A 14,295-nucleotide genomic window follows, 5' to 3' on the forward strand; every position below is an offset into this window, starting at 1 on the left:
CATCTTCTATACAGTTTCTCAAAACAGAAACCCAAGATCTCTTCTTGACTCCTCCTTCCTCAAATTCCATAGCTAATTGATCAACAAAACCTATTGGGTCTGCTTCCAGAATTCTCAAAAGCACCCACTTCTGGGTTCTTAACCAGTCTCTTCACTTTCACCCTTTCCACTTCCAATACAATCCACTAAAACTGCAGCATAGCTGCATATTAAAAACACACATCTTATGTGTAACTCCTCAGTTTAAAATGGTTTTCTACAATTCTTAGAAAAATGTCTGCAATCCTTAACATGACTTCCAAGGCCCTGGATGAGCTAACCTTGCTATCTTTCCAGCCTCATTTACACCATACAACTCTTTGTATGTTCTAGTCACACTGGACATTTTTCAGTTCTTCAAGGGTGCTTTCTCATTTGCTTCGTTCGGAGCCTTCACACTGCTGTTTCCTCTATCTCGAATGGTCTTCTCCTTCACCTAGCTAGATTTCCCCTCACATGCCATCTCCTCAGAAACGTCTTTTCTAACCCTGCTACCCATGTCGGGTCACATCATCACATTTCTGAAGCACTCAGAATTTCCCCTCTTGTGGCATGCATCATCACTTGTCTTCCTCTTTAGACTGTGCAGTCACAAAGGCAGGGCCTTTGTCTGACTGCCTCACCTTCTTATCAATGCCAGGTACAATGCCTAGTTCGTAGCAGATGAGCAATAAATAGTTGATGAATGAGTGAAAGGCTATGAATGATTCTTCTAATATTAATTCTAACGTTAGAAATAAAGACATTGCTCTACCAAAAGGATATATATGTTGATGGAATCACAAGGAATCCATTTAAAGTTGACGTTGAAGATTAACTCTAATTCTTCCTGAGGCATGGTGTCCTATGTAAGCAGCAACTGTCTGTAATCAGCATTATATTTCGGTTTATAATAACACTGTATGAGAGGCCTGGTTGGAAAAGTGTAAATAAAAATCAGAAAGAGGGACTTCCCTGGTGGCACAGTGGTTAAGAATCCGCCTGCCAATGCAGGGAACAAGAGTTCGATCCCTGATCCGGGAAGATCCCACAGGCCGCGGAGCAACTAAGTCCATGCGCCACAACTACTGAGCCTGCGTGCCACAACTACTGAAGCCTGCACATCTAGAGCCCGAGTGCTGCAACTACTGAACCTGTGTGCTGCAACTACTGAAGCCCGGCGCGCCTAGAGCTCGTGCTCCGCAACGAGAGAAACCACTACAGTGAGAAGCCCGCGCAGTGCAACGAAGAGTAGCCCCCGTTCACCGCAACTAGAGAAAGCCCGTGCGGAGCAACGAAGACCCAGTGCAGCCAAAAAAAAAAAAAAAAAAAAAAAAAAAATCGGAAAGAATGTTAGCTATTTTTAGGTTAAATATTTGTAGGAAAGGTATATTTTCAGATGTAGCTCCTCCTTAACCCTGCAAGGATTGTTAAATGACTGTACTGCTGTAAGAGAAATTTAATGATGTAGGATGTCTAATATAATAGCGTATGCAACTTTAAATAAACCATACAAGGCTTTAGCCAATAGTTAATAGAGACCATGTAATTTCAAGAAAGTATTAAGTATGAACAGTTTTCATTTTAATGGCAACCAACCACAAAGTGCCCTATCTTGATCACAGTACTCTGTCATCGTAAACAAACTTATCTATTCTTCTCTTTTGTATTACCTTGAAAAGTAGCTGGAAAATACATCATTATCTATTCTCTGCTTTTGACTTTTGAAAGCAGCTGTGGCAACAGCGTAGCTAAGCGTTTTGCGATTTGGAATGATCTCTAACCAACCACAATGAAATTACTCAAGGTCTGCGTTCAACCAATACCTCCCCTCAGGTACACGGGCTGTACGGTATTACAGAAGGTGACTACTGTGGTTCTTTTCTTCAAGGTTGAGCTGATAAATTAAGTCCAATAGAAATCAAAGCCTTGCAGTAAATCCCTACAAAGCCCGTTTAGTTCTATACCGAGAGACACCCATCCTATCGCACAATGACCACTAATCATAATACACAATTACATGGTCCCACTACGCAGGGTTCCACCCGAGGCGGGGATGATTTCCTCCACATTTAAGGTCTCAGTAATGCCGAGAATGGCATCTCCCGGTGACTAGCGCCACTTCTCCTCTTTATAGATTGTGAAGTGGTTCTCACTGCTGCCCCCTTAGCCGTGCCCGGGAAACCACAGTGACATTTCCCACATTAAAGGAGCCAAGCCTAAGAAGACTACAATTCCCGTCATGCCTCAGGAAGGCGCCGCCGCCGCCGCCACTTAGCGATTAGTCATCCTTTCCGCTGCCTCCTTCCACTTCCGCGACTGCAGGGCCTGCGGCCTCGCGGGCGCCCGCACGCACCGACTTGCCAACGAGACGAGGCACGGGGGCGCGGTGCCGACGGCGACGCGTGGCGTCATGTGTCGCGGGGCGCGCCTCGGCTTGCGCGCTTGCGCGCGTCCTGGGGGCCGCTGACGGGCTTGCGCGCCGGTGCGGAGCCGGAGGCGGGCCGCGGGGCCCAACGACGGAGAGGGCGGGGCCAGCTCCGGGACCGAGGCGACTACACACCGAGCGAGCGCCTGTGCCCGAGGGCAGCGATGCTGTGGTTCCAGGGCGCCATTCCGGCTGCCATCGCGTCGGCCAAGAGGAGCGGCGCGGTCTTCGTGGTGTTCGTGGCAGGTGAAGGAGGCGAGGGCGCGAGACGTGGCCGGGACACCCCCTCCGGCCTACCTCTAATCCCAGGGGCCCCCAGCCTTTCCTCCGGACGCCGAGAGGCCCGGGCTGCCCGTCTCCCTGGCGTCTCAGCTCCTCCCCCGTCCGTTTGGAGCGCACCGGGCTTGGCCCCCCCACCGCCCGCTTCTCCCGGCCCCTGGCGGGAGGCACGGCCCCGGCCTCGCTCCCAAAGCGCGCCGAGCCCCACGGTCACCTCACTGCGCGGGGCGAGGGGACGGGTGGAGCAGGCCCTCGCAGCTCAGCCCGCAGCGCCCCGCCGAGCCTGACCCCGCGCGTACACTGACGCCACCGCCGCCTCCCGGGCCCCCCTGGTAGGGCGCTCTGACCCCGAGAATCCACTTGGGGAGGCTTTAACGCCCGTGTAGTTAGTGTGTAGGTGGGAAGAGAGCCGGGCCATTAGGCAGGCAGTTTTACTTGTAATTAGTTGTGGGCTGTCAGGAAGAAAGCTGTGTCATCGGTAATCAACAAAGAGAAAGCACCTGATGTTCACGGTTACTGGCTTTCGTATGTTCCTGAAACGCAAACTTTTGAGGTCTATATAGGTTTGATTTTTTTTTTTACAGTGATATGGGAGTGGTGAATCTAATGTGGAATAATTACTTTCTTGCAAGTTGATTTTTTTTAAAAAACCATTTGTTTAGAAGAAGTAGACATACCAGCCTTGGTTCTTTTTGTTGTCTTCCTAGTCTCATAGCTACAGTTTCAGAAGCTGTACTAACTCATTTACGCCGTGTTGCTCTGGGTTATTTTGCTCCGTATTTTATTACTGAAATCTTCTAGATTTACCGTAAACCTTTGCTTCTGTGAGGTTTTGCTGGTCCTCATTACATGAACCAAATCAGTGTTTGTGACTACGTTAATTTGAGGTGTATTATTTCAACTATTTGTGTTTAGTAACGGTTTATTCATCATTAACTCATGACTTGGAAGGCTAGGTAATAATAGCCCTATAACTTTATGCATTGCGGTGAAGAGCAAGTTGCTGGAATATGAGTTTAATTTAACATTAAATTTGGGAATTTTGAATTGTTTTAAATTATGCTAAAATGTAAGATGTAAGCCCAGTGTTGTTAATTAGAAGAGCTGGAGTAGTTTACATTCTCTTACGCTTTTTTAGAGTTATATGTCACATAAATAAGTAACTGCGGTAAACTTGTAAGGAAATAAGTGGATTAAAAGGGAAAGGAGGGCTTCCCTGGTGGCACAGTCGTTAGGAATCTGCCTGCCAGTGCAGGGGACACAGGCTCCATCCCTGGTCTGGGAAGATGTCACATGCCGCGGAGCAGCTAAGTCCGTGTGCCACAACTACTGAGCCTGTGCTCTAGAGCCCGCAAGCCACAACTACTGAAGCCCACACGCCTAGGGCCTATGGTATGCAACGAGAAGCCACCGCAATGAGAAGCCCTTGCACCGCAAAGAAGAGTAGTCCCCGCTCTTTGTAACTGGAGAAAGCCCGCGCGCAGCAATGAAGATGAAGCGCAGCCAAAAATAAATAAATACATTTATTTAAAAAAAGTAGTTCTGATTTATTTTTAAAAAAAGGGAAAGGAAAATTAATGATACTTAGTATGCTTATTAAGAGTACAGTAATAGTTTTAATGACATTTTAAGTTGTGTTTTTCATATATAATCTCAGTTGATTCTGGCAGTTGGTAGAACAGGGCTTATTATGCCCATTTTATAGACGAGGGAACTTACATCCACGGTGGTTAAATGACATACACCAGTGTCACAAAAAGGATTTATATCTTGTCTTGACAGATTTTTTTTTTAGCAGCTTCCAAAAAAAAGAGTGTCTTCTTTATTTCTCAAGAAAAAAGCTGAACAGTAGTAGAATTTAGGTAGTTATTGAAATTGGTGTAGAAATCAGGAAATCTAGGATTATGGTAGTCATATTTGTAAACAGAAAACACATTTTTTTTTTTTTTTTTTGAAAACACATTTGATAGTGTCCAAAGGTTCCTAGAAGGCACTCCTGGGCTAACCAGTTTATTTGAAAGAAGAAATGCTAGATTTAATTAACACATATTTGGAAACCCATTTGGAAACAGTAGTGCTAATTATTACAATAGAAAAATAAAGTTATAGATTTTTGGGGCTTTGTGTGTATATATAATACATACATTCTTCAATTAACTTTTTACTGATGAGCATGTATCTTATGCTTTTATTTATTTTTTTCTTTTATACATTTATTTATTTTATTTATCTTTGGCTGCATTGGGTCTTCGTTGCTGTGCTCAGGCCTTCTCTAGTTGTGGTGAGCTGGGACTACTCTTCGTTGCGGTGCACGGGCTTCTCATTGTGGTGGCTTCTCTTGTTGTGGAGCATGGGCTCTAGGCACAGGAGCTTCAGTAGTTGTGGCTTGAGGGCTCTAGAGTGCAGGCTGAGTAGTTGTGGCGCACGGGCTTAGTTGCTCCGCGGCATGTGGCATCTTCCCCGACCACGGCTTGAACCCGTGTCCCCTGCATTGGCAGGCGGATTCTTAACCACTGCGCCACCAGGGAAGCCCTGTCGTATGCTTTTAGGGTATCAGTGACTGTTGAGTGTTTGCAGGAGGACTGTTAGCAATCTGCCGAAGGAGTCAGTCCTTTGACTCATTGAAAATACTGTTGGTTTTTCTAGAGTTTTAGGAAGTTAATCTCCAAGATTAGGTAGGATTAGTGTCCCTCCAGGAGTATGTAGACAGTGGAGTCATGAAACTGCAACACTTATAGATTGCTTAGACCTCTGTTCTTGACTTTGAAGAATACAGCCAGAACTCATGATTTTCTTAGGTCTGAGACCTCGATAGTAATGTACCAACTCACTGAAAATTAAAAAGATATAATAGTTGGAAGGAGTCTTTATAGTTGGAAGGAGTGGTCTTAAGGGTAATCTTTGCTTCATATAACCACTCAAGTGGGAAGCATTTTAGGTAGATTGTTTATATTTTACTGAAATTTTCATGGATGAATTAAAGAATATGTAGGATTGATGTTAAGAGATTAGAGAGATTACTACTAGTTAAGTCAACGAGTTAACAAGGATTTTCAAAGTATTATAGCTGTGTAAGTTGAAAGAAATCAAACTGAAGATTTTGATTCTATTCTTGGGAAGACAGAATAATCTGACAAGGATTCTGAAGTAGAGGTGTGGGTTCACTGACTAGTGTTGCTAGTTGGCTAAAATCTCCGTGACTGACAGACACTATTTCATGCCTCTTTTTTTGGTTAAAATAGACTAAAAAACCCTTTAGGTTTTGACCAGTTGAGTTTTTCTAGGTTGGAGTTACTGATTGTCGGGTCTGCAGCTCTTTGCTTCAGAGTTTGTACTATTCTTTTTTTTTTTTTTTTTTTTTTTTTTTTTTTTTTTGCGGTACGCGGGCCTCTCACTGCTGTGGCCTCTCCTGTTGCGGAGCACAGGCTCTGGACACGCAGGCTCAGCGGCCATGGCTCACGGGCCCAGCCGCTCCGCGGCATGTGGGATCTTCCCGGACCGGGGCATGAACCCTTGTCCCCTGCATCGGCAGGTGGGCTCTCAACCACTGCGCCACCAGGGAAGCCCTGTACTATTCTTTTAAGTGGCTTTTCTTTTGGATACTGCTCATACCACCAAGGATGTAATGTTTTCTCCTAAAATCTTTGGCCCACCTAACTCCACAGCATAGTTCATAATTTGATTAAAAATAAGAAACTAAAGGTACTGAAGTTGGCGATTAATAATCCCACCCAGCAGTGTTAAGATAACTCTTGCTGAGTTAATGTAATTCCATTCAGTCTTCCATCACTTTTGGTCAAGCAGCTGCTGCTGCAGTAGCCTGACTCATGGACAGATATTGCTAGTGGGGTTGGAACACTTGAGACCCTATCTACGTCGTACAGCATGGGTGAGGGAGTGAAGGACATGGGCCTGAGAAGTGGCAGATCCATCCTTCCAGGCACCAACTTGACATCCCCACTTGGATGCCTCACAGGATTCTCAAGACTAAAAGTATTACTGCTTGAACCTGTTTTGTTTTCCCCCAGTGTTCTAAGTAAATGGCACCACCTTACATCCAGTTGGAGAAACCTAAGTGTGGGCGTCATCTCTGGACCCTTAACTCTTCAGTCTCGTCTTGTCTCCTGCGCCCTGTTGTTCACAAGACTCCTAATTACACAGACCTTTCCCTACACGGAAATTCCTTCTGTGTAGTGAACTCTTCTGGCTTGTGGCATGGCTCAGCTCTTGCATCCTTTAGGTCTTACCTTAAATATCACCTCAGAGAGGGTGACCAAACAAGTACTTTGTTTTGTATCTTTAGATTTTAAGCTCCACTGAGGGCATACAGTATCTCACTTGTTTTATATTTAGTTTGTAGCTCAGTGCCTAGCACAACGTAAATGTGGAATAAAATAGTGAACGTATGAAAGAAAGAATGAATGAAAAAGATCCCTATCACCTCACAGCCTTCTCTAAGTTTAGTAAAAATGTTCCTATATAGCTGTTTTCTAGGTTGAAAGTCCTGTCATTTACTTGGAATTTTACATCTCTCCTCACCCCATAGTGTCTGAAGATGTGCTCAGAATGATCTCACTGTAAATAAAAGTTTTCCTGTTTGCTGCTTCAACATCTAGGGGTCTGCTAATGGGCATTCTTTTGGTCTTGGTCTGTGGGTGCATTCTAGTCCCTGTCTACTTTTCCGTGGCCAGATTTCTCAAGCCCCTTATTACTGAATATTCCTGTATCTCATTTCACAAAAAATGTTTTTAACTGTGCAGCATTAGTCAAGTTTTTGTAGGCATGCCAAGATACTATACCAGAAATTTAGCTGTTCATTCCACAAAATACTTACTGAGAGCCTGCTATATTCCAGGTATTTTACTGTAGGCCAGGTTCTGTTGTAGGCATTTGAGTTATATCAGTAAATAAAAAGGAAAACAATCCTTGCTCTCATGGAACATGCATTCTAGTGCAGGGAGACAGACAATAAACAGTAAACATAGTAAGTAAAACGCATAGTCTATTAGAAGGTGATAAGCATTACAGAAAAAAAAAGCAGGAAATGAGGGAGCTTTGGGAATATCTGAAGTGTGTAATTTTATTTTATTTTATTTTTTTGCCATGCTGTGCGACTTGTGGGATTGTAGTTCCCCCACCAGGGATTGAACCTGGGTCCCCTCAGTGAAAGCATCAAGTCCTAACCACTGGACCACCAGGGAACTCCCTGAAGTGTTTAATTTTAAAGTAGTGATTAGGGAAAGTTTGTATTGAGAAGATAATATTTGAGCAAGGACTTACGGGAGTTGAGAGTTAACCATGTAGGTATCTGGGGGAAGAATATTGCAGGCTGAGGAAACAGCTAGTACACAGACCTATGGAAAGAATGTCTTTAATATTTGAGGAATAGAAAGGAAAGGGATAGGAAGGAAAGGGACAGCAAAAAAATAAAAGGAAATGAGGTCAGAGAGGTAACTGAAGGCCTGAGGTCATTTGTAAGGACTTTTTGCTTTTACTCTGAGGGAAATAGGGAGCTATTGTAGAATTTTGATCAGAGGGTTGACGTAATCTGACTTTTAATTTTATTTTATTTTTGGCTGTGCCGTACAGTTTGTGGTGGGATCTCAGCTCCCCCACCAGGGATTGAAATTGAACCCTGGCCCTCGGCAGTGAGAGTGTGGAGTCCTAACCACTGGACCGCCAGGGAAGTCCCTGATCTGACTTTTTAAAGAAAGGTGCTTTAAAAAATATATATATATATATATTTATTATTATTATTATTATTAAATTTTTTGGCCGTGCCACACAGCATGCGGGATATTAGTTCCCCTACCAGGGATCGAACCCACACTCGTTGCACTGGAAGTGCAGAGTCTTAACCACTGGACTGCCGGGGAAGTCCCTGGATATATTTTGGAGATACCGTCAGTTGAAGGCAAGAATAACTAAACTTTTTGGCCTGGGAACTGAAAGGATGGTGTTACCCATTAACAGATAACTGAAATGGGGAAGGCTAAGGGTGGATTAAATTGGGGAAGGCGGGAAGACACATGGGAAGAAAGCGGCCTACAAAAGAGTAGGTATAGAAAGATCTCATTTTTGTAAAGCAAAAAATGTGACCTGAAGCCTTTTTAAGCATAAATTGGCAAAGGTTGCTCACCTTTGAAAAAGCACTTAGCTCTGCTAACCTCAGAAATATTTTTCGGTGACTTAACTCAGGTAAGTTTCCCTTTGCCCACCAATAAGTGGTTATGCCAAAATCTGGATATTACAAGTCTAAAATGGAAATAATCTCTTGATAGGTATAACTTTTGAAACATTTTGTCCCTGAGGTATGGCATACAGTATATTAAATGAAATATATTCAGTGAACAACTAGATGAATTTTTGTAGATGAATACACTTGTGTAACTATCAGATAAGATATAAACATTTCCTATCATACGATATTACTTATATGTGGAATCTGAAAACAAATGATGCAAATGAACTTATTTACAAAATAGAAACAGATTCACAGAGAATGAATTTATGGTTACCAGGGGGAACTGGGGGTAGGGATAGATTGGGAGTTTGGGATTGACATGTACACACTACTGTATTTAAAATAGATAATCAACAAGGACCTATGGTATAGCACAGGGAACTCTGCTCAATATTCTGTAATAACCTAAATGAGGAAAGAATTTGAAAAAGAATAGATCCATGTATATGTATAACTGAATCACTTTGCTGTAGACCTGAAACTAACACAACATTGTTAATCAACTATGCTCTAATATAAAATAAAAATTTTTAAAAAAAGATATAAATATTTCCAAGACCCCAGAGCCTCCTTCATCCTCCTTCCCGGTCAATAGTAGCTCTACCAAAGTAGCCACCGTGCTGAATTCTGTCAGCATAATTAGTTTTGGATCAGTGTAACTTTTATAATTAGTATGCCTATAACAAAAGACAGGTCCAAAACTGCAGACAGGATTGCACCTGCTTCTGTCTACCTTGGAGGAATTCTGGAAAATAAGTGGGGTGTGTGTGGAGGACACTGAACTCAACAGAAAGATGCTGCATAAAGGAAAAGTATTGTACATTTATTTTCTAAAATCATATGTAGAAAAGCCAAAGTAGTCACATTTCTGCCCATGACTTCTAATTATTGTGATAATATTTGCAGCATAATTCGGATGTCTTCATTTAGAAAACACTTCGTATAATCTAAATAGCAGTATTTTGTTTTTCATTACTTTTTTTTTTTTTTTTGTGGTACGCGGGCCTCTCACTGTTGGGGCCTCTCCCATTACGGAGCACAGGCTCCGGACGTGCAGGCTCAGCAGCCATGGCGCATGGGCCCAGCCGCTCTGCGGCATGTAGGATCTTCCCGGACCGGGGCACGAACCCGCGTCCCCTGCATCAGCAGGCGGACTCTCAACCACTGCGCCACCAGGGAAGCCCTCATTAATGTTAACAATGCATATAAGTCACACTTTTCATTTATGGAAAATTCAGATTTGGTAGAAAATATTATTTGTGAGATTACATTTTATTTGAAGTTCCAGATTTCCAGGGAAAAGAATCAGCAGATACTGGCCTTATGTTTTAAGAATGCTTGAAATGTTTTACAGGTGATGATGAGCAGTCTACACAGATGGCTGCAAGTTGGGAAGATGAGAAAGTGACAGAAGCATCTTCAAACAGTTTTGTTGCTATTAAAATCGATACCAAAAGGTTTGCTTATGTTTTAATCTTGTAATTAAAAATTTTTTTAACCATTGTCTTTGGTTGTGATTTATGGTGATAGTCTTAGACTATAAGAATGTTGATTTTTGTCTAAGACATTTTAGGGACTTAAATTCTGATTGCCATTTTTCAAGTTCATCATTATATCATACTGAAAAACTTATGAATTCTTGGTCTACCAAGTAGCTATGTGACATGCACCAGTAATGCAAAGGAACTGTGGTCCTGAAATATCTCTGAAAGGTTGACCACTCTTTTGGATCCTATTTTTGAAAATGGAACCATTTTATTCAATAAGAATAAGGACATTTACAGGTCCATTGTAGGACCTGATAACCACAAGTCTGTTTTATTTTGTTAATACATCCCTCTGCCCCTCGTTAAATTTTTTTTTTGTGTGGGGGGATAGAGAATTTCAGACACACACAAAAGTGCTTGAGTAGTGTAATGAACCCCCTTGTACTGTCAACTACTTTGACAGTTATCAACTCATGGTCAGTCTTGTTCATCTATTCCCTCACCCACTTCAACTCATCCCATATAATTTTGAAATAAATCTCAGTCATCAAATCACTTCATCTATAAATATTTTGGTATGTCTCTGAAAGATAAGGATTCTTAATTTTTTTAACATAACTGTAATACTTCAAAAATGAATCTAATTTCTTAACTTGAAATATCTACTCAGTGTTCAAATTTTCAGTTCTCTCATCAGTCATGGTTTTATTATTTAATTTATTACAGTTTGGTTCAGGATCCATCAAGGTCCACGCATTGTGATGCATTGATCTCTCTCAAGTCTCTTTTACTCTGTAGACTTCGCTTCTGTGTCTCTCTGTCTTTTTCTTTGCAGTTTATTTTCTTGGGAAACCAGGTCATTCGTTATGTAGTTTCCTACAGTACTACTACAGTATTGCAGCTGTGTTAGTGTCATTTAGTTTATTACTCTGTCCTCTATTTTCTGTAAATTGACAGTTGGATTCAGGTTAGGTTTTTTTCCCCCTTGACTACTTCATAGATGGTGGTAAGTCTTCCATTCTCCCATTAGAGGGTACATAATGCTCTGTTGTTTCTCTTTATGAGAATGATAATGCCATCAATGATAAATGCCTGGAAACATTAATTCATTAGCAGTTTTAAAGTGGTAGTTCTGTCCTTTTGATATCGGTAATATCAAAATGAAAATTACTGTCAAGATTAAAATATTCAGAAATTTACCTATAAGTTTGTAAACTTTTTATTTAAAAATTTTCTTTATTAACAAAACATCACAAAGCAAATCATAGTATAGTCTGCCTCACAACAGCAGCAGTTACTGAACTATACATTTGAGCTGTAATCGTTTTTTAAGAGTCTACTGTGTCATTGATATTGTTCATTTTCTTCCAGAAGCACCTTTTAGAGTCAGTAATGGCAGGAGGAATGTAGAGGTTTATTGGGAATGTGGAAGAAATGAGAATTTCAGAATTGTTGAGATTTATATACAGACTGATATATCCAGTATTTTTTAAAACAAATTTCTATTAGCAGATGCAGGGATACCTGTGTATAGTGATGGTTGATAATTGTTTCATTTTGGACAGTCTACTAATAGAATCTAGTGTGTCTTTTAAATTATGAAAAGTAAATTTTATTTATTATATAATAGTAACAAAGCTACCTAATGTTCTAGGAACATGTTAGTTTATGTTATGTCCTGCATTGAAAATAGATTGGAAATGCATCAAAAGTTTACAGTGGTTATTTCTGAAAAGGTAGGATTCTTGGTAATTTTTTTCTTTATACTTTTGTATTTTTAGATGTTTTTATGATAATCATGCCTTATATTCAGAGAAAATGAAGCAAATTTCTGGTTCTTAGAAGCATTAATTTGATTCTTGGTATTACTCCTCTACATTGATCAGTGTCTTTTATTTGTATTATAGTGTAAAGTCTCTCTCCCATCCCTGTCCCTGACCACCCAGTTCTCTTCTCTGGAGGCAACCAAATCAAGAAAATATATTTGTTTTCCTCCCCTTTTTTACAAAAATGGTAGTAGTTTGACATACCTTTTTATACCTTTATCCTTTTTGCAATTGCATGATTCATTAGTTTTTATTGGTGGATATTTAGGTTTTTTTGAATCCTTTGTTATTATAAAAGTATTATCACTTGCACAAGTAAGTCACAGGTATTAATATCTTCTTATTACAAGTTAAGATACTGTATTCAGAAATACTTGCTGCTGAGGAAGCCACATGGGGCAGATGCTAAGTTGATTTTTAGGTGCCAGATCTGGCCACCAGTGTGTGGGTTGCAAGAACAAGTGCTCTTTAATCTGAAAATTATAAAACAAACCAAAAAAGGTCTGTGAGATAAGGATTACGTTTTTCCCCTTTCAGTTGATGGCTATGAAAGGAACTAATAGTTTAAGAAAAATACTTGTAATTGCTACAGTAAATTTTTATAAAAACAACTCAATATTTGGGAAATACTTGTATTCATCTAGTGATTTTCTGTTTGATTTTGTTTTACAGTGAAGCCTGCCTACAATTTTCACAGATCTGTATCCTTTCCATGAAGAATTGGTTTTATATATATTTTGCTTGAGGAGTTTCCTTTCTTTTGGTTGATTCATGACAATTAGAAATTATTCGTTTTTATTTAGGAACTCATGCATTCTTGTTTATGGAAACTTTATATTACTAAGTGTCCTTTGAGACAGTAAGTACCTTGTAGCAAATGGAATCGTGGGGAGTTTGCTGGTTTTTTTTTTTTTTTTTTGGCTGCACCGTGCAGCATGCAGGATCCTAGTTCCACGACCAGGGATGGAACCCCTGCTTCCTGCAGTGGGAGTGCAGAGTCTTAACCAGTGGACCGCCAGGGAAGTCCCCTTGGGGAGTTTTTGTAAATTGTGAATAGCTGGAGACCAATATGATGCAGTTTGGTTGGAATGTTAGAAGTAGCTAGCAAGAGGTAAGATAGATGTAAAAGTTATGATAGAGGGGAATGTAGTGGATGTTTTTCACTTATATATGTGATATAGATAAATCATAATTCACATATCACATGCACTACAGGCATAGTGACAGGGTAGTTGAAATTATTTTGTGAACATGTTAGCTGATTATATTGTGAAATTCACAAAGATGATTTCTTTTGCTTTGTTACCAATAGTGTTTCATAAAATTATTCTCTTGTTTCCCATGAATTGTTAGACTTAATTAAACTGTACAGATCCTGTAGTGTGTGTTCCATCCAGTTTCTTTATTGGAGACAGTGGAATTCCCTTGGAAGTAATAGCAGGAAGTGTTCCTGCAGATGAACTTGTTACCAGAATCCACAAAGTCCGGCAGGTGAGAAGAAACAGAATGTTCTTTGTATAAACATGGGTAAATGGTTTGTCAGGAACTTGACATTGGAATATTTTTGGAGCCACTCTGAATATTCAGGAACTAACCATGCTATTAAAAGGTAGTAAATACTGTCTTTCTGGACTGGTTTTGAAAATAACATTATGCAGTTCGAGGTGCCTATACCTAATACGCGAGTGACTTCTTATTCTCCTTTCCCTTTTTCTCCCTCAGCCAGCCACATAATGCAGTCACTATTATTTTGTTGCAAAAGGGAGTTGCTGTCACATTAAAGTCCCTAACAGTATATTGCTTGACTTGTTTTAAGGACCTTACTCAATTTCTCACTTGCATCCACTTTGGGCAGATGACTAATATAGCTTGTAACTTCTTTCCTTGAATTCTAATTGTAAGAAAAGTCAACAGTGTGCTTTAAATATCTTTTTGTGCTCTTGCCACCTTGCAGTTGAATTCTATAATGTGATTATGTCATATTTAGGATTATACATTTTAGATTGATTTACT

The 14,295-nt window shown here is 40.6% G+C and overlaps 1 protein-coding gene across 2 annotated transcripts in view; it reads left to right on the top strand.

The window, feature by feature from the left end:
• Positions 1–2,143: 2,143 nt before the first annotated feature.
• Positions 2,144–14,295, top strand: part of UBXN4 (UBX domain protein 4) — a 34,251-nt gene continuing 22,099 nt past the window's right edge. Inside the window, exons 1-4 of one of the 2 annotated variants that reach the window (XM_079923457.1) lie at positions 2,144–2,692; positions 10,324–10,426; positions 12,955–12,983; positions 13,655–13,773. In XM_079923457.1, the coding sequence (XP_079779583.1) occupies positions 2,611–2,692; positions 10,324–10,426; positions 12,955–12,983; positions 13,655–13,773 (333 nt within the window). In that variant the 5' untranslated portion in view covers positions 2,144–2,610. The remainder of the gene's footprint in view (positions 2,693–10,323; positions 10,427–12,954; positions 12,984–13,654; positions 13,774–14,295) is intronic. The other variant, XM_079923456.1, reaches the window with a different exon arrangement.

This window comes from Stenella coeruleoalba (genome assembly GCF_951394435.1).
Source record: "Stenella coeruleoalba genome assembly, chromosome: 6".
NCBI lineage: Eukaryota > Metazoa > Chordata > Mammalia > Artiodactyla > Delphinidae > Stenella > Stenella coeruleoalba.